At 41.9% G+C, this 21899-nt stretch overlaps 1 protein-coding gene across 1 annotated transcript in view; it reads right to left on the reverse strand.

Moving 5' to 3' along the window:
- Positions 1-13004: 13004 nt before the first annotated feature.
- Positions 13005-21899, reverse strand: part of erbb2 (erb-b2 receptor tyrosine kinase 2) — an 82267-nt gene continuing 73372 nt past the window's right edge. The window contains exons 25-27 of the mRNA XM_083904383.1: positions 17960-18151; positions 17053-17443; positions 13005-13811 (exon numbers count right to left, since the gene is read on the reverse strand). Coding sequence (XP_083760509.1) covers positions 13474-13811; positions 17053-17443; positions 17960-18151 — 921 coding nt within the window. The 3' untranslated portion in view covers positions 13005-13473. The remainder of the gene's footprint in view (positions 13812-17052; positions 17444-17959; positions 18152-21899) is intronic.

A 21899-nucleotide genomic window follows, 5' to 3' on the forward strand; every position in this document is an offset into this window, starting at 1 on the left:
TGTTGCAGGAAAACTTAGCTGTTTTTCAATCTCGTCAAATCAGATTCAGGTGCAAGTGAGGACACTCATTATAGACATACTTCATTCACCAGGTCCCTACCCTATAGGCTATACATATATATAAGCATGCTATTGTGTTTTAATTCATTTATTATTTTTATTATTTATTTATTATTTATGAGGTGGGAATATGTGACGGGTGAAGGGACTGGAATTTAAGTGGAGGAATGTGGAATGTTCAGGAATGTGATGATTATACCATTTGTTTTTGTGTTTTTTATCATTCAATATGTATATACATTTGTGATTTTCTGTTTTTTATGGGGGGGGGGTTTATCACTTCCTCTCATGCTGGTTCTAGGCAGGAGGCCGCCCAACTCCCATCCCCTGCACTCTTAACCTGAATTAGTTGACTTAACTCGCAAATCGCATGGAAATCCGTTGCCCTATACCACTTTAGTTTTTACACAGGCCGAAACTAAACATGTCGAGTTGTGGAACCCTAACTTTTTACACGAGCTGAAACTAAACACAGCGAGTTGTATTAACAACCTTACGTTTTTTTTATTTATATTTATTAGTAGTGTGTACTCACTGTAAATCATTAGATACAACTTTTGATTTATTATTATTATTATTATTTTTGTTTTTCAATATGGTATAAAACATTGTTTTTCTTTAAATTGGAAGAATAAAAAGAAACCTCTAAATGCTCCAATGCATTTTATTTTTTGGAAAAACAAACATCTTGTTATGGCAAACTTAACATCAGGTCAACATCAACACTTCCAACCTATAATGATTCATCTGAAAAAGGTCATTTCAAATCATTGAAACAATTTTGTCCGTGTCTGTGTTGTTTGTCAGGGTTTGAGTTTAATAATGGTGTGTGTGTGTATGTGTGTGTGTGTGTGTGTGTGTGTGTGTGTGTGTGTGTGTGTGTGTGTGTGTGTGTGTGTGTGTGTGTGTGTGTTTGAGAGAGAGAGAGAGAGAGAGAGAGAGAGAGAGAGAGAGCTTCTTTCACTAGACCTTCATGGTCTCGGGGTGGTTAAGATGAAGTGCATACGTGAGTCCAGATGCACATTGCTTGTGGCAGATTTTGTCAGGCACACACAAAATGGCAGACGAGGACCCAAAAGCACGACACACGTGACAGAGAGCTGAGATGTAACAGGCAGTGATTTATTCAAAGGCAGAGTTCAGTAACCAGGAAATCCGCATGGCAAACAAATCCCACGAGGAGAAGACAGGCAGGGATAAAAATAAAAAAAACACCCCCCTCTAGGGACGGCCCCTTACGTGAGGGGTCTAAGACGTGGCGAGCTGGAACCCATGAACGCTCCTCGGGACCATAGCCCTCCCAGTCGATGAGGTTCTGATTCCTAGTCCCCGACGACGTGACTTGATGATGCGGAACTCTAAGGCGAACTGCAGCAGGGTTGGTTATTTTACTGATGGGAAATGGCCCCACGAATCTTGGGGCCAACTTTCTGGATTCCAACTGGAGAGGAAGGTCATGGGTGGAGAGCCAAACCTTCTGTCCAGGCGTGTAGCTGGGTGCGAGGAATCCGGCGTTTGCACTTTGGTAGCGGTTGGATGAACACAGGAGAGCAGAACGAGCCCTTAACCAGGGGCGACGACACAGCCGGATAAACGCCTGGACAGAGGGAACACTAGCTTCTTTCTCTTGTTCAGGAAACAGAGGAGGTTGGTACCCTCGAGAGCATTGAAAAGGTGAGAGTCCCGTGGGGCTTGCAGCACATCACAGACTACAAGACCACCACCAGCACTATCAGTCCTACAGACAACCTGCCAGAAGACCTCAACACTTTCTACACCCGCTTTGAGGCTACAATCAACAACACAGAGACACACACACACACCTGGACCACTGGACCCCCCTCACCACCACCAACAGTCTCCTCAGGTCAGGTACACAAAGTCCTGAAGAAAATCAACCCCCACAAGGCAGCAGGACCAGACAACATCCCTGGCCTGTGCACTCAGAGCATGTGCTAACGAGCTGGCTGACGTCTTCACCTCCATATTCAACCTCTCCCTAAGCCAGAGCACAGTTCCCTCCTGCTTTAAAACCACAACCATCGTCCCCCTCCCTAAGAAGAGCCCGCCCACCTGCCTGAATGACTACAGACCAGTAGCACTCACTCCAATCATAATGAAGTGCTTTGAGAGAGTGGTGCTGGCGCACATTCAGAGCAGCATCCCGGATACACTGGACCCCCTGCAGTATGCCTTCCGACCCAACAGGTCCACCAGCGACGCCATCACAGCTGTCCTCCACCATTCCCTGTCCCACTTGGAAAACAAAGAGTCCTACATCAGGATACTCTTTGTAGACTACAGCTCCGCCTTCAACACGGTCATCCCCTACAAACTCACCCACAAGCTGTCCACACTTAGTATCCACCCCACCCTCTGCGACTGGCTCCTTGACTTTCTGACTGGCAGACCCCAGACTGTCAGGATCGGCAATAGGACATCAGCCAGCATCATAACAAACATTGGCACTCCACAAGGATGTGTCCTCAGCCCCATCCTCTACACCCTGTTCACACATGACTGTGTCGCCTCCAACAAAGACAACACCATCCTGAAGTTTGCTGACGACACTGCAGTGATAGGATGCATCACCGCGGCGGACGAAGCGGCCTACAGGATGGAGGTGGCCAGTCTGGTTTCTTGGTGCGAGGACAACAACCTCACCCTAAACACAGACAAGACGAAGGAGATGATAGTGGACGAGGAAGGAGAAGAGACCTCACCAACCACTGTTTATCCAGGATTTTGAAGTGGAGCGGGTGAGCAGCTTTAAGTACCTCGGGGTCCACATCACTGAGGACTTCACGTGGACCACCAACACAACACAGCTGGTCAAGAAAGCACAGCAACGGCTGCATTTTCTGAGGAGGCTGAGGAAGTTTGGCATGTCGACAAAGATCCTCAGCAACTTCTACAGCTGTGTCGTGGAGAGCAGTGACTGCTCTCCACGACACAGCTGTAGAAGTTGCTGAGGATCTTTGTCGACATGCCAAACTTGTCAAACTACCACGCGGTGATGCAGTTGGTCAGCGTGTGGTACGGCAGCACTACAGCCATGGACCGCAAACGCCTGCAGAGAGTCGTAAAGACAGCTGAGAGGATCACCAGGTCTCCACTGCCCTCTCTGCACAGCATCTACCACCGCAGAGTCCACAGGAGAGCTGCCACCATCATAAAGGACTGCACCCACCCACAACATGGACTGTTTACACTTCTGCCCTCAGGACGGAGGTACAGGAGTGCCAAATGCAGGACAACCCGTCTAAAGAACTCTTTTTACCCCACTGCCATCAGAATCCTGAACAGCTGAGCAGGACTACAATTGACCCTTTAAACCTGACACATGTCACTTTAAATCTGTTGCACAACATCTTGCACAACCAGTGTGCACTTTTTATGTACAGTTTTTCTTGCTCATGCACATGTTTATACTTATTTCATGCATATATATTATTTTAGTTTTTTTGGTAATATTTATTTACTATTTTTTTCTTATGTATATTATACTTTTTAAAACATTTCTTTCTACTTTATGCTGGTATTTTTGAGTGGACAGCAAAGTAAGAATTTCATTGTACAGGGAAACGTGTTTCTTTACTGTGCATATGACAATAAACACTTTGAATCTTTGAATCTTGAATCTTGAATCTTGTGTTGTGGACAGACAGGACAGGCAGCGACAAACTCCTTGAGGTCCTCTTCCATAGAGGACCACCAGAAGCTTTGCTTGAACAGAGCTAGAGGTTAGCAGGGACAAACTGGCGATTGTCAGGGCAGCTGGGAGCTGGTTGATTTACCTGGGACTGCCTCACTCTTTCCACGATGTCCCAAGTAACAGCGCCAATGACCATTTCAGATGGCAAGATATCATCAGGTTGAGGAGAACTGCTGTCGAACTGGAACTGGCGTGCGAGGACATCGGGCTTGACGTTCTTGGAACCTTGCGCGATAAGACAGGGTGAATTCAAAACGACCAAAAAATAAAGCCCATCTGGTTTTGCGGTTTTGATGTACTCCAGGTTCTTGTGGTCCGTCCAAACTATGAACGGCTGTTTAACTCCCTCCAGCCAGTGCCTCCATTCCCCCAAAGCCAGTTTAACAGTCAGAAACTCTCGATTTCTGATGTCGTAATTCCTCTCAGCTTGGGACAACTTCCGGGAGAAGAAGGCACAAGGATGTACCTTTTGGTCCTCCGCCGAGCGTTGTGACAGGACAGCCCCCACCCCAGAGTCAGATGCGTCCACTTCCACGATGAACTGGTTTTCGGGATCTGGAAGTCTAAGGCTGAATCCCAATTCCACCCCTTCCCCCTACCCCTTTGTCGGAGTTCCCCTTGGCCCTCAAAACAGAGTTGAGGGAGCTAGGGGTACAAACGTTCCCCTAAGAAATGAGACACACCTCCATTACGTCATCACGTCGGCCGGACTTGACGCTCGCAGACTGCTACATCAACAAGCCGATGCGATGCTTGTTGATGTAACAATCCAAAAATGCCGTCCTCACAAGTAATGTCTGTTTGCCACAATTTGTTAATGTTAAAAAAATAGCGATAGCAGCTAGCTAACCACTTTCGAAAGGAACGCCGGGATAGCATCGGCTACGACTAGCTAGTAATTCAAAACAAAGTTGACTAGTGATTCAGAAACACCGTTGACAATTGAAGAAGACCACAATACAATCATTACACATGACTGTCGTAATTAAAATACTGAAAATACATTTGTGCGAGTCTTTAACGGCCAGCTTTCAAACTTTGCTGACAGGTGACGCGGTGGAAGCTGGGAAATTCCTCAAAGCCCTCCGTATCAATTGTGGTCCTGAGGAAGCTTCGTTTCAAGGGCTACATAGCCCTACGGCTTGGCCCTACCCCTTAAACCTAATGAGAAATGAGACAACCCTACCCCTCACATGAACGCGCAAAAACAGGGGGAAGGGCGAGGGCTAAGGGGTGGAATTGGGATTCAGCCTTAGTATGAGAAAGCAGAGAAACGTGACTTTAATTCTGCAAATACCTTTTCTGCCGCAGTTGACCACTGGAAGCCGAACTTCTGGGAGGTGAGGGCTGTCAGAGGGGCTGCCACCGAACTGTAGTTTCGGATGAACCTGCGGTAGAAATTAGCAAAGCCAAGGAACTGTTGCAGTTGCTTACGAGTGTCGGAGACTGGCCATTCCTCTACGGCTTTAACTTTAGCTGGTTCCATACTGATGCTATTTACAGATACGATGTAGCCTAAGAAGGCGACCTCAGACGTGTGAAACTCTGATTTCTCTGCTTTCACAAACAACTGGTTTTCCACTAACCGCTGGAGGACGCTGCAAACGTGCTGCACATGTTCCTGCTTGGTCTTGGAGAAGATCAGGATGTCGTCTAGGTACACAAACACAAACACATTGATAAAGTCTCTGAGTACGTCATTCACCAGGGCCTGAAAAACAGCGGGGGCATTGGTAAGGCCAAACGGCATGACCAAATACTCATAATGGCCCCTAGGAGTGTTAAACGCCGTCTTCCATTCATCCCCCTCCAGGATGTGAACAAGGTGATAGGCGTTTCTCAGTTCAAGTTTAGTAAATATAGAAGCACCTTGTAACAGTTCAAAGGCAGAGGAAATGAGTGGGAGGGGGCACCTGTTTTTAATGGTGACGTCGTTTAATCCGCGGTAGTCAATGCATGGCCGTAGGGTTTTATCTTTCTTGTCCACAAAAAAAAAACAGCCCCTGCAGGAGACGAGGATGGGAGGATGATACCAGCTGCCAGGGAATTGCTGATATATTTGTCCGTGACTTTAATTTCAGATACAGATAGTGAGAAAAGCCTCCCCATAGGCGGTGATGAACCAGGAAGCAGGTCAATAGCACAGTCGTACGGCTGGTGAGGAGGAAGATAAGTAGCACGAACCTTGTTAAACACTTCTTTTAGGTCTATGTAATCCGGTGGAACACCAGACAAGTCTGGGAACTGGTCAGAGTCAGAAATGTTACAGGTTGGTAGCAAGGCAGATTTCAGACACACAGCGTGACAATGTTCGCTTCATTAGATAATTTAACCAGTCATCCAGACTATTTGTGGGTTGTGTCTCTGTAACCACGGGAAGCCTAAAACGATTGGCTGTTGTGGTGCGTCTATCATGTAAAATGTAACGAGTTCAGTGTGGTTACCTGATATGCCCAGATGACGAGGAGTCGTGTGATGTATAACCATGGAGAGAAGGTGTCCGTCCAGAGCAGTAGCCTTGATGGAGTCGACCAATGGCTCATGATGAACTCCCAGCTGCCTGGCGAGGCCTCGATCCAAGAGATTGGAGTCAGCCCCAGAGTCGATGAGAACAGCCACCGTATGAGATTGGCCTTTACAGGTGAGCTGAGCCTTAACGAGTGAAAATATCTAGCGACGTCAATCATGCCTTTGAGCTCACATGTAATATTATGTTCTGTCACATTGGTCCAACAGCATTCTTCCATCTGAGCACTGCAAAGTAAAAACAATGGAAGTGAAATTCAACAAGTCTCCAAATATATCAGGAGCTGAGACAATAAAGTGAGCAGTCACACTACTTGACTACAGTGAATCATATTTACATTTGAGGTGAGGTGTTAAACATATTTTATTGACTCGAACTTAAAAAACTTACTGGTGTGTATTCAGCATACTGTGGTGTGCAAAAGTTTGGGCACCCCTGTAAAGTTTCATGATTTTCCTTTATTAATCATTGGTTGTTTGGATAATACATTTCAGTTAAATATATCATATAGGAGACAAACACAGTGATATTTGAGAAGTGAAATAAAGTTTATATGATTTACAGAAAGTGTGCAATAATTATTTAAACAAAATAAGGCATGTGCATAAATTTAGGCACCCTTGTCATTTTATTGATTTCAATACATTTAGCACTAATTATTGGAACTCAAAATTGGTTTGGTAACCTCAGTGACCCTTGACCTCCATACACAGGTGAATCCAATCATGAGAAAGGGTATTTAAGGAGGCCAATTGTAAATGTTTCTCCTCTTTGCATCTTCTCTGAAGAGTGACAACATGGGAGCCTCAAAACAACTTTCAAATGACCTGAAAACAATGATTGTTCAACATCATGGTTTAGGTGAAGGATACATAAAGCTATCTCAGAGATTTAAGCTCTCAGTTTCAACTGTGAGGAACATTGTGAGGAATTGGAAGACCACAGGCACAGTTCTAGTTAAGGTCCGAAGTGGCAGACCAAGAAAAATCTCAGATAAGCAGAGGCGAAGGATGGTGAGAACAGTCACAGTCAACCCACAGACCACCTCCAAAGACCTAGAACATCATCTTGCTGCAGATGGTGTCACTGTGCATCGTTCAACTATTCAGCGCACTTTACACAAGGAGATGCTGTATGGAAGAGTAATGCAGAAAAAGCCTTTTCTCTGCACCCGCCACAAACAGAGTGGCTTTAGGTATGCTAAAGCACATTTGGAATAAGGTGCTGTGAACTGATGAAACTAAAATAGAGTTATTTGGGAAAAACAAGGGGCGTTATGCATGGTGGAAAAAGAACACAGCTTTCCAAGAAAAACACTTGCTGCCTACAGTAAAATTTGGCAGTTGTTCCATCATGCTGTGGGGCTGTGTGGCCAGTGCAGGGACTGGGAATCTTGTTAAAGTTGAAGGTCGCATGGATTCCACTCAATATCAGCAGATTCTGGAGAACAATGTCCAGGAATCAGTGACAAAGGTGAAGTTGTGCCGGGGCTGGATCTTTCAACAAGACAATGACCCTAAACACTGCTCAAAATCTACTAAGGCATTCATGCAGAGGAACAAATACAATGTTCTGGAATGACCATCTCAGTCCCCAGACCTGAATATTATTGAAAAGTTGTGGTGTGATTTAAAGCGGGCTGTCCATGCTCGGAACCATCAAACCTGACTGAACTGGAGATGTTTTGTAAAGAAGAATGGTCTAAAATACCTTCTGCCAGAATCCAGACTCTAATTGGAAGCTATAGGAAGCGTTTAGAGGCTGTTATTTCTGAAAAAGGAGGATGCACAAAATGTTTCTTTTGTGGTGCCTAAACTTCTGCACATGCCTAATTGTGTTTAAATAATTCTTGCACACTTTCTGTAAATCATATAAACTTTATTTCACTTCTCAAATATCACTGTTTGTCTCCTATATTATATATTTTATGGAAGCAAATTTGTGCCATTATCCAAATTAAAATGCATTGAAAGAAATGAAATGAAAAATCATTTAATGCTTTTTCATTTTCAAAATGGAGCTGCATTTTGACTCATAAATAAAATGAATAATCAATATTTCAAAATGCATTTTCATTTTCAACTTCAAGACTGCTCATTCTGTGCCTTAATTAAAAGACAAAACAAACAGAGAAATGCTTTTTCGTTTTCATGTTCGCCACAAAAAGTGTCTCATAATTCAAATGAGTTCGCAATACGGAGCGGCGCAGGATAGTGACGTCACTGGCCACTCCCCTTCTTCTGGCTCTGCTACACACACTCACACAAACGAGTGGAGGACCGTCACGGACCAGACTTCTCTGTTAAATATAGAGATTTCAGACGTTTCCCTGGTAATTGTCGGAGATTAACCCACGTTTTTAGGATTGTTAAAGTAGTTTTAACCGATCTACAGTTCAGCATTATTGTTTGGCTCGATCCTTCTGTCGGAGTTCTCAGGAGCGCAGACTCCGTGTGACACAAACACACACAGCTACAGCGTCTATGCAGCCGGTCACAGTCAGCGGTGCTGTCCCTAAACACACCAGACTCTTTATTGAGATTTTAGACGTTTCCCCGGTAATTGTTGGAGATTAACCCATGTTTTTGGGATTGTTACGTTAGTTTTAACTGATTTACAGTTGTGTAAGACTTTTCTTCCTGTGAAGGCACTCTGGTCAATCAGTCGTCAGCAGTCTGGCGATGTCACGCATAGTATCTACTCACCACTATAGATATCTAAAGGGTAGATGTAGCGTCCGTTAATTTGGATAATGGCACAAATTTGCTTCCATAGTGCGTGAGTGAATGAAGACACGTAGCCTAAGTGCGGCTCCTGTTCACGCGCCTAATTGCCTTGTCGTCTCGTTAAAGGGACACTGTGTAGTATTTATGGGTTTATAGTACCCAAAATCCACTTTTTTATACATATGATGTGCTCCTGCATTGTCTAGTCGCTGTATAATAGTTTGTGTTTCATTTTCGTATTGTTTCAAAAAGTCTTGTAAAATAACATGGTCGCAGGCCGCGGTTGCATTGCCACTGTTAGCAGCGAGACGCCATGTTTCTACCAGAGCCTGTAAGGACAAACGCGAAAGAACAAATCAAGCATCGCTTTACTTGTAGCGGAAGTCCTGCCTCCACTCTCTCTGCTTCGTCTGCTACGGCAGCGGTAGCTCGCCCTCTCCCTCGCCTCACGAACATTATCTGCTGACACGGAGAAAGCCGATGAGGTCGACATTTGACCGGCTTAGGATACCGTAGCGCTCAGGGAAGAGAGGGGGTGAGCAGAGGAGCAGTTCTTTGTTGTAAATTTCAGCCTCTCCTCTAGATGTCACTATAAACTACTTACCTCACCTTTAATGCCGTGATGAGTGTTTCACTGCTGTGTCTCATATTGTTTGGTGTGTACAGTGTCTTCTTACAAGTTTGACATTGTTCATGTGTAGCTGCGTGTTGTTTGGATGTTTAGTAGTGTTTAGAAGTAAATTGCTCGTTGAGAGCCGACATGCACGTCTGTGGACTGCGGTCACGCCAGCCGTCTTTCGTTTTCCCGTGGTCAAGCCAGCCGCTCCAACATTTCAAGTGCGTCCTTACTACCGACTTTATGTCAAACACGTTTGCGAGCTGACTGCAAAAAAATATGAGTGTTAAGATTTGTTTTGTATTTCTAAATAATAAACAAATAAATTAAGAGGTGTGTCTCATTAAACAAGTGTGATCATGCACTGATTTTGAGCCAGCAGGTGAAATAACCTGGAAGCTACAATGCTCATATTTTAGTGTATGAAATATATTTTAAATAATGTATTAAACATATGAAAAGTGTTAAAAGGTTATTAAAAAAGGTGTCTCATACAGCAAGTGTAGTTAAACTGTCCTACACTGATTTTGACCCCCTAGGTCACATGACCTGGGATCTATTGAGCTAAAATGCTAATATTTACATTAAGAAATTTATAGAAAAATATGGGAGGACACACAAGCAAATGTACAGATATTATTTTATTTTATACATGCCAAGATATAATTTCTTCACTGAATTTTTAGTAGAAACTGTTTATTTTTTTTAATTAGACTGCATCAGGAAGAATGAATCTTTAACCTGTATGCAGAATGACAGACATGAGTTTTGGCTCCACATGATCACAGCTGATGGAGGCTACAGAGCTTCATTCTGATATACTATCTGAATGTGATGTTGCTAACAGATCCACTGTGCAATAGTTGACACTTTATATGATGATGCTCACTGTAGTTTATTCACTGCATAGATACCTGTCTATATCTATAGATGTATTTTTCTGTCCAGCTCTCAGGATAGCCACATTTCTGTTTGAGAAAATGAGATTCACCAAACCTATAGATCAAGAAGTTTTCACGGGGCGACACCTGCTGGTCATCTTTCATAATAACACAGCTACACATGAGAATGCAGATATAGAGTATCTATATAATCAAACTCTGTTGCATTACTTTTTAACCACACACCAGATGACAGATGATTTGGAAATCAATCAACCATTTAGTATTAATGACCACACATCCAGCCCTGCGATGGACTGGCGAACTGTCCGACCCGGACAGTTCGCCAGTCCAATGATTTTATTCCAAATAATAATTTTCATGACATAATTGCACAAGGGTTTTCAAGGGTTCTAACGCGATTAGCAAACACAATGTACCATTAGAACACTGGAGAGAAATGGGCCTCTATACACCTATGTACATATTCCATTAAAAACAGACGTTTACGACATTAACAATGTATAGAGTGTATTTCTGATTCATTTAATGTTAGATTAATTTCCTTGAAAAATAAGTATGTTTCTAAGTGAGCCAAAACGTTTGACCTGTAGTGTATAGTTTTGGAAAAAAACAACAATTTTAAACTCACTCCCACTAATTGTTCCTTCTCTCTGTTGGAGGAAATTTGCAAAATTGCAGAATTTCTTGCTTCAGCCACATTTTGGATCCATCCCCATGTTCACATACAGATGATCACATACAAAAATATTTATGTTTTTCATTCTATTTATTTTTCCCCATGCAAAGTCAAATTGTCAAATCATACCAATATGAAACCTGTGATATATTTAAGTTATTTTTATGAACAAGATTGCTAAAACAAGGTTTTTAGTCATTTTATTGTGGTACAAAACTTCAAAAACCTGTCTGAAAACATAGATTGTATAATAAAAACTGCCTTAAATTGTAAAACTGAGGAAACTCCCCATATCAGGAAAAGCACACTTGTCTCGATTCAAAGCCGTGACAACATCAGTGACTGGGATGTGAGTACAGAGAGTGAAGGACGTGGGTCTCAGACAATGGCTGCATTGAGAGTTAATGCAGGGTTAACCTCCCCCAGTTCTCCCCAACACCAGTTAACATGACAAAAATAAGTCTTCAAAAATGCTGTTGATTATTAACTGGAACTCTTGTGTAAATTTGAGTGCATGCATGCATTGATTATCCAAGCAGAACAGGGACTCCATTCTGATTCCTCCTCTGACACAGTCACAGGGAACTTATAGCTGTGACACATGTTGTTACAAACATTTCTACACTTCTTTAGGATACTCATGTATTTCCCAACAGCTTGTTTGTACTGATACACAGTTTAAGACCACCAAAACAAAAAAGTATCTTAGTATCATGACATGTCCTGTATGCTAGGTCATGAAGGAGATAATTCCATTCCATTTTTTTTTTTTTTTTAAATGTGCTTGTATGAGTTATAGACAGACACATGCCCCCTGCTCAGAGTAAAACAGAGTTTAGCCACTAAATGATAATAACCAAAATCCTAAGAATATGTTTATTACTCTATATCACTTTCACACAGCCTTGTCTGATTGGAAACGTAAGTTTGTTTGGCTTAGTAAACTGTTCACCCCTGCACAGCAAAGTCAGAGAGAATATCAGCAATTTTTCAATGAAGGCTCAATAATTGTTCAACCACTGCTGTCTCCTTTAGTAAAATAAATGTGTCATTTGTGACTTCACATGGGTTTACCAAAGTGACACAATCTTAACAAAAGAGGCCGCAGTAAACTTACAGCTCCTGTGTCCCTGCTAGCCTCACTGGCAGCTTTGCTTTCAATGAGAGGTCTTTGTGTGTCAGTGCAGAGGGCACACGCACAGCACAAGCAGCACTGTGTGAGTATACCTCAAAAACCTGCATTATCTAAAAATACTTCAATCAGTAGTATTTTTTTTGTTTTTTTAATTCAGATGGCTGTGTTTTTACAACACAAACTGAATATCGGAGCTTAGTGCAGTCAGTCCCTCATATCTCGTCTGCTGCACCAAAGAAGCTGCAGCCACAGACACCAACAAACACAGACACACACATCAGCAGCACAATGCCTCTGTCTTCTCTGCACAGGAAGCCTTTCTTTCAGGGAGCATATCTACTGGCCAGATGGGCCGCAGGCAGCGCCTTCTGTGGCCAAAACAAACCGGCTTTGAGTGAACTCAAGACCCACATCAGGTCAGGGAGAGAGTGACCGGAATACTAAATAAAAGCCTGAATGAATAGCATGGCATGTATCATTTTGTCAAAGTGTTTTCTATATGAACATTTCTCAAAAATTAATTAAAGGGAATTAAATATATACACACACACACACACACACAAACACACACATATTAAAACAGATGTTTTACATATATATATATATACACACACATATATATATATATGTGTGTGTATATATATATATATATATATATAAATGCAGAAACAAGCACAGATATTAAACAAATTAAAATAAAAATGCATGTTCAGCAATTTTGAATCCAATCACATGTTGCATTCTGTGACACTGGCCCCTTCTCATACCATGATGGGAACTCTTACTGGCTTATTTACAGAGCAAACATGGTTTTGGCACTGAGCAGTTTCAGGTTGCAGAGAGGAAGATAAGAATACAAATGATGCCACAGACACTGGATTAGTGCTACGTATCATGTAGAGTTGTGATGAGCCACAACTGTGTGATTTTAGTGATTTCAGCTGGTTTGGAGTTGGCTGCTCCAGAAGATTAATTTACATATGAATATGAATATGCTCATTCCTGTCACACAAACATCCAGTTATCTTCTCTCCCACTCCTCGTCTACCGCTGTAGAACATCACGTGATTCTTCTTGAGTTCATCAAGTTCCTCCCAATCCCTCTCCTCAACCTCAAGTATGTCCACTCCAGGTATCTGCTAGTCCCAGATACTCTGGATTTTCTGCTGTGGGTGTCACAAACCCGTTCATATGCCGGGGCACTTGTCCGTCCCTCTGCAGAGACCCCTCATTTACCACAGCTTTGGCTTTGGCCACAAGGTCCAGATAGTACGGGTTGTCAAATGCCGGAGAGGTGGACTTTCTGGAGCTCACAGGGACCAAGTATCCTGGGTTTTCCACACTGTGACCGGAGCTCAGGCTGTTGGGGAGGCGTTGGTCTATTCGGCCTTTGCGAGGCAGCGTACTGGGTCGCTCTGGTCGGAAGTCCTGAACCTCCTGGTTGACGTACTCTGAGCAGGTGGACAAGGAGGACACAAGAAGTTCAAATCTAAAGACGTATCAGATGTAGGAGTATCAGACCTGGTATTACAGTTTTTCTCCATTGGTTTGGCTCATTTCAGAAATGACATTTTCAAAACAACATGGACAAATCTCCAACCCACTTCGCAGTTTTCTACAACAGAATTGCATTTCTCATTCATTTATCAAATTGCAATTGTCTTAGTAAATCTTTGCAAATGATTAAGTACAGGTAGCACACAGTTAGCAGAGTTAGCTTTCATTTAGCACAGTTTCCAAGTGAATAGATCTTGTTGATCTAAACTGATTGTCTCAGTCTCAGTCTAATGGTTGTTCTCTGCAAAACATGTCAGCATCATTTCATTGTGTAAGTCATCACTTGCACAATAGTCTGTTCAATTGTCAAAATTAGTCAAGAATATAATACCATGAATATCATATATGAATTTCTTGGAACATTTGAAAAAATATATCATAATTGACACATTCTTTGATCTGATCTGTCATCTAAGATGTGTGAAACTCCTCCTTTGTTAGCCAAGTTCTATTTTCACCTGACCTTGACCTCAGTTACACAGAAGCTCCTAATTTTCTTGAACCACCTTCATTCTGATTTGATCCCTGAAAATGAGAGGTCTGATCGAGCCTCACCTACCAAAGTATGCACTTGTGTGGGACAATGTGAATTTCCTCCGTGGCCTGCTCATCACAGCCTGGTTCACTACTCATCCAAGGATGGTCATGGTGTTCCTACCACCTTACTCTCCTTTCCTCAATCCTATTAAGGAGTTTTTCTCCGCTTGCTGGGAGAAAGTGTATGAGCATCAAGCTCAAAATCAGAGGTCCCTGCTCCATGTGTTGATATTACAGGAGATCAGTGCAGGGGATGGTTGCGACATGCACGCTGTTTCTTCATTGCATCACAAGGGAGAATATACACTGTGATGTGAACGAGAATCTGTGGCCAGACAGACAGCAGAGTGTGGATGGCCAGGAGGGTGTGGGGGAGGACAGAAATGTCCTCAATAAATTAGTTTTGAATCTCCAGCTTTATTTTGTGTATGTGTTTATATGACAGTTTATTGTATATATACTATATATATTTTTACGCTGATGTATGGACGTTAGTTTATATCTCTGAATAAAAATGGTTCCAATTTCCTTGGCAGTATGAGTGCCATGTGTGATGTCAAACCTTGGATGGTACTCTTACCATAAAATCCTAAAAAAAAATCTGTATTCTGTTAGCAAGACAAAAAAAACTAGTACAGTAACCATTGAAGGACTGGGCTAAGACTGAGAGGTGGACATGAGGGATATTTCAATGGTCCTCTGCCACAGTGACAAAACATCTAAGCATTTTGACTTGCAGTGCTTACACAATGCCAAAGGGACAATGCATTTTGGGGGCACTGACTATTTATGAGAAAGAAATTTAGTTTTGACACATAAGTGAACTGTTTTTGGAGAGATATGAGGTTTTGCAGGTGAACCATGGTGTTGTGTGGAACCATCCAGGTTATTTTGTCAAAAGCACCAAGAGTGTTGAGAACGTCCGGTCTGGTTCGAGAAATGAGCCAAACCAATTGAGAAGGATCTTTTGCATTTTGGTGACACTGACTATTTATATGGGAAAGGAATTTAATTTTGAAGCATGAGTGAACAGTTTTGGCAAGTGAACTATGGTGTTGTGCTAAACTGTACGACTGTTGTGCCGAACGAGTTTTGAGAATGTAATTTCGGTTTCAAGAAATGAGCCAAACCAATCGAGAAAAACTGTAACATCGCTCCTCAGTGATCTGATCACCTGCAGCATAGACGTGTCTCTTTTATGATCTGATCTGGCTCAACTGCCTTCCATTCACGTACACATTTTGCAAGAACCAAATTTATGTGTCTGATGTCAACATGCTTGTGTGTGTATGGTATGTGTTTGTGCATCTGTTTGAGTGTGCATGAGTGACAGAGAGTGAGAGAAGCTCACGTGAATCAAAGCTCTACTAACATTAAGTTTTAAACATATGATTAATGGTACACGGTCTGTATTTATATAGCGCTTTTCTTGTCTCAAAGCTGTTTTACACTAGTGTTGTCATTCAGAATAGAATCATAAAACCAGTCCATCAGTCGACTTCCAGATCAGTCTTAAGACTGATTATATATGAAAGTATCAGGAAACAGATGATGTCAGTTGATGAGACGGTGTCTACTTTATATTAAGGACACGTGTCCACAAACCACCTCAGAATGGGGTTTCTGTGCTTGGACCAGAGTACGGATTTAGGATGGCCGAATCTGATCACTTAGAACCGATGTTAACACCAGGTGTGAACAAGGTCATACAGTTAGGCTACATCTACACGGAAATGCCAAAAAGGAAAAAAAAATGTATTTTCTCACTGTAGTTGCGCAGTAACGTTACAACAAAAAACAGACGTAAACATTAGATATAATAGATATAACAGAAATGGAGACAAAATTAATCAAGCCAGGGGAAAGATTTAGTAACCCCCCCCCACCACCCTTTTTTTTTGAACCAACTACCAACAAATCTGACTTTCTGTCATACACTGCTTCTGCAAATTATATTTTTCTGTGTGGACGGCCCCTTACTCTCAATTTTTGTTTTTAAAGCCCTTACTATAGAAGGAAATCGTCTGCTCATACACCGCATTCCAAATTATTTTGCAAATTATATTTTTCTGTGATTTTCCTAAATAGTTGATGCAGTCAGCATAATTTTCAAGTCATCAACCTTTAAAGTATAATCCAAATGTTATTGAGAAAACCTCCCAATGATCACTATATTTTTTTCAAAAATGAAGAACTTGAAATGCACTGTTCCAAATGATTACGCACAACAGAGTTTCAAAACATTTATAGGTTGTAATGAACTAAACATTTGTTGAATGTGCAGCATTAGGAGGTCATATTTACTGAAATCAAAAGCTATTTCAATCATAAACAAAAACATAATGTTGGGTCACGTTAAAACAAATAAAAGTTGATTCCGAATGCTGCATTTTTATGTCGTGGTTGTCGTTCTGGGAGGCGTTTCAGGTATAGTTTCAGGACCCCTTAAACCCTGTCTCCAAGCGGACGGAACGCCTCTCCAGCAGAAAAAAAGTATGCATATTCACCCAATCCCTTTTCCGTGTGGACGGCCCCTTTCGCTAACTTTTTTACTTCTATTTTTAAAGCCCTTACGGTAGAAGGAAATCATCTGCTCACCTGGCAAGACTTGATTGTGAATATACCCATGACTCCGTCTGGGCAGTGAGTGATGAAGGTGATGAGGATAATGAAAACCATTCGGCCCGTCTGTCTCCAGGTCTCCTTGGCTCCTGCTGGGGTTTGTAGGGTCTTTGCAGTAGCGTCCAGGACTGGCCAGGGGCAGCGAGGGGTCATCAGAATCTCCGTCAAGGAAGACGGTGTCAGACTGACCACCGGTCGAGGGGCTCCGAGCCAGAGTCGGATACTGAGGAGTCCACAGGTCGTTGGAGGTGCTGGCTCCAAGTGGTAGGGTGGGGTACTGGCCACGGCCCAGAGTACTCTGGGAGGAGTACATGCTCCGAGGTCCACCTGTGATGGAGAGGTCCACGTCTAAGCCCTGATCTCTGCTCTGATGGAGAGAAAGAGATGGGAGAGATAGAGAATTTCAGGTGAAACAAAGCTCTACCTACTCTGCTGTAACATTAATTGAGTTTAAACCATTAGAAACCAAATCAAACATATTGCGCTTAAAACGTGGAGTAGACTCCAGCCTCTTTCCACTGAGGCTACATAAAATATGTACGTAATATGCTGATGTCAATGTCTGAAAAAAGCCTCAGGAACACTGTAAAAAAAATTAAGTAATTACTTAACCTTTGACATCCTGCACGTGTGTGGAATGGAATGGAATTAATTCAAAAGTTGAATGATATATCCAACTTTGTGAAAGTCAAATCAACATTTTACTAAGTCACAGTAAAATTTTGAATTGACTTTTTGACTTTATGTGACTTTTTCTAATCCATTTCTTGTATTATGTCTCTGTGTTGTCTACGTTTGTCATTTGTGTTTTATAATTGTTTTGTTTTCAGGTCTCTGGTGAGACTACCTGACTAAATAAAGATGACATAAAACATTTACTTACTCTATATGACTGGTGTCTGGATGGCCCGTTGGACTGAAGTCCATCTCCCTGAGACCTGGGAAAGAGGTTTGGCTGAGGAACCAGATACTCCTCAGCATCCAGCAGTTCCCTCATGTTGTTCCCCTCCTCTTCCATAAGTGTGCGGAAGAACTGACTGTCCACAGGGCTGGACATGCTCATCTGCTCATCATTCTGCAATATGTTCAGCACATCCAGTATATGTTGAGTATATACTGTGTACTAAGGACAGGTGAGTTGGAGAACATTTCAATGGATCACTTAAGATCCTGAGGACAGTAGAGTCGATCATTGCTATGAAACACACCCACAGACAATAGATTATGCTTGTTTAGTGGTCACTTTATATCAGGTACTGAATCTCACTGAATTTGGCATCGATTTGGACTCAAATCATTCATGTATGTGTTTTATGGTGTACAATAAGGGAAAGTTTATCAGAAAGTGGAAGGTGTCATAATGCTGCAGTTCTGGAATAATGTTGACTCCAGCTGTTTCCATACTCATGTGAAGCAGCCGGGGGTTTGTTAGTAACCGATATACAGTATTTATTCGGTCAGGTTATGTGATATATTGTTCGATCTCTGTGGATTTAAAGTGTAAACGGTAAACTCTTAAAGCTTGAATCTGGCACTATATTCAGAAGCTTTTCCTGCCAATATGGTGCTGTGAGCAAACCTAGTCACCTGACCTATGGAGATATATAGACAGAAAAGATTCTGTCAAAGCTACATTGGATTTGAGAAATACATCAGAGAGAGATAAGACAAATTAAAATTTGATAAGCTAAAACAAATAAAAGATAAAGGATAAGAGATAATATAAGACAAGATAAAATAAAATCAGACAAGATCAAATAAAATGAGTTGAGATGAGAAGAGGTTAGATAAGACATGATAAAAATGGAATAAGATAAAACAAAAACAAAAAAGATGAGAAAAGATAAAAAGCAGACAAGATAAGATAAATGGAGATGAGATGAAATGATATACAGACAAGATATGGTAAGACACTAGCCGTGTCCCATTCCAAGGGCTGGACCCTACAGAGTGTGCGGTCGACAGAGGATATGACTCTGACCGCACACTCCAGACAGTCCAGTCTACCTCCCCCACTTATGTCTTCTTCTTTTTATTACAGCAGGCAATAGATGAGTGTGCAGTCGATAATTCTTCCCGATTCTCAAAGCTCTAAAGCAGAGCTTTGGGAAGTATTAGTGTTAGTAAATTTAAATTAAAAAAAAGTTTTGTATTTGTTATAATTGAGTTTAGTTTGGATGGAGCCTTTAGATTTTATAATCTTTTTAATAATTAATATAATATGACGTGAAGAATGAATATACAGTATATGTATATATATATTAGGGCTGTCAAAATTAACGCGCTAACGCAGGATGATTAATTTGTGGAATTAACGCGTTAACGCACTTTCTCACTTTCATCGCGCTACGGGTAGACGTGCAGTTTATGAATAGGCAAGGCAGGCAACTGCATGGGGCCCCGAGCCGATAGGGGGGCTCCCGACACTCGGAGCCTAAATGCATCAGTGACCATCCCCGTCCCCCTTAAACAACAATGGTTGATTTGCAATGACATCTCGGTCGGAAACCCCCCTAACGGGGCCCCACATCACCTCACGTTAACCTGTGTGAAGTTATTGTTCTGCAAGTTGTAAATGAAGCTGAAGGAAAATGAAGAGGAGTTATCAATCAGGAAGTTAGAAGAGGAAGAGAAAAAAAGAGGATGAAGAGAAAAGAAAGAAAAACACACAGTTGTAAGTGGCGCTACTGGTGCAGATAATGATATAATCATAACATTAACAGTCATTGTCTAACTAACGGGGACACACAGAGCAGCTAACATTAGCGTCAGAATGCTAGCTGACGCTAATGCTAACTAGTAGAAGCAGTGCTTCTCCTGCTGTGTGTTTAGTTCCCCCAAGAAAACTATTTAACTTCTATACTTTATATTTTGTTTATAATGTGAGTCATATTTATGTATCTATATATATATATAGATATATATATATCTATATATATATATATAGATATAGAAATAATACATATATAGATACATATACATACAGGTGCATCTCAATAAATTTGAATATTGTGGAAAAGTGTATTTCAGTAATTCAACTTAATAGTGAAACTTGTATTATATACATTATTATATACATTCAATACACACAGATTGAACTAGTGTAGTAGTGGTTAGGGTTAGTTCTACTGAAGTAGAACCAAAGACTTGGTTCTCCACATGAAGGCTACACAATCATGGGGAAGACTGCTGATCTGACAGTTGTCCAGAAGACAATCATTGACACCCTTCACAAGGAGAGTAAGCCACAAAAATTCATCTCCAAAGAAGCTGGCTGTTCACAGTGCTGTATCCAAGCATGTTAACAGAAAGTTGAGTGGAAGAAAAAGATGCCCAGTGGTGATGGTCCACTGTGTTTTTTGAAAACCAATGTCACTGCACCTGTTTACCAAGACATTTTAGAGCACTTCATGCTTCCTGTAATGTATTGTGTGAGTTCACGTTTGCCTTTGGGTTTCCACAGTTCCGTAGTCAGGAAGTGGGAAGCCGGAAATAAAAAGTAAACACAAGCCCCATGCAACGCACTCATCATCCTTGTGTCTCTATACGTTAAGTATTTACACCGCATACATTACATGGTGTCAGAAGTTTGTTAAGAACAATACACGGCCATGACTACGCAGTTTGAGGACCCCAGGATCAAGTGGAATGCCGCGAATCTATTTAAGGAATTCGAGTGGTTCCGCTCGCACGTTAGTTTCGTCTTCAATGGTTCTCTCGGCGCTGGAAGCTAAACAGAAAGACGGCTGGCTGGTAACGTGGATCGGTGAACAAGGCAGAGAAATTTACAAGACGTTAACATGGGCGGATAGTGAGACAGAAGACCAGGCTAAAGTATTGGATGAGTTTGCCTACAACTACATAAGACCGAGAAAGAATAAAAGGATGGCCAGACATCGTTTCAAGCAGAGGAAGCAACTGAAAAGTGCAACTGAGTACTGACCACTTTCTGAAGGACCTGAGGCTACTACTGATGGACTGTGAGTACGCTGACTCAGACCACATGCTGATTGATGCTATAATAGCAGGAGTTAAAGAAACACAAGCTCAACAAAGGCTGTTAGATAAAGGTGAAGATCTGACATTGGCTAAAGCCATTGAAATTCCCCAGCAATTCGAAATGTCACAAAAGCAAATGAAAATTGTTGGAGAGGAGGACTCACAAGTGTCAACAGTGTCCACAAGAACAAAGTACACAGCATATACTAATAAAAAGTCACACATTCAATAACTGCTCAAAATGTGGGAAACACCCACAGCATACGTACATGGAACCAAGGTAAATGCCCAGCAAAAGGCTCTGTATTCTCATACTGTCAAAAACCAAACCACTGGGCACAGTCTGCCGCAGTGAGCGTGGAGCCAGAGGACACACGAAGAAGAAATGCTGGACATAAACCTGACAGTAGAGGATGTTCCAGTAGCAATTAGGGCAGGTGACAAAGGGATTGTCCCAGGAAGTGCAGTTTAGAAAGTGTAATACAATGACTCTGAATTGTTACCAGTTATTAAAACACACAGGTGAATTGAAGCGCTCCACCAAGGTGAAGCCAGTTGCTGCAGTGGACCTCACTCTGAAATACAAAGGTCGTGAAGCAAATGCAGAACTGGAAATTGTGGACATTGTTCAAGAGAACGTGCTCAGCGGCACTTCAGCTGAAGCCCTTGGCCTGATTGTTGGACTGGACTTCCTGCAGGATAGTACTAACAGAAATAAGGTGGACACTAACACTGAAGCCACTCTGAACATAGACACGCACACACCTGAACTGTCAAGCACGTGTTTACCAAAATTTGGTACCATTTATTTAATATGTATGTCA

This window comes from Microchirus variegatus (assembly GCF_963457635.1).
Source record: "Microchirus variegatus genome assembly, chromosome: 17".
NCBI lineage: Eukaryota > Metazoa > Chordata > Actinopteri > Pleuronectiformes > Soleidae > Microchirus > Microchirus variegatus.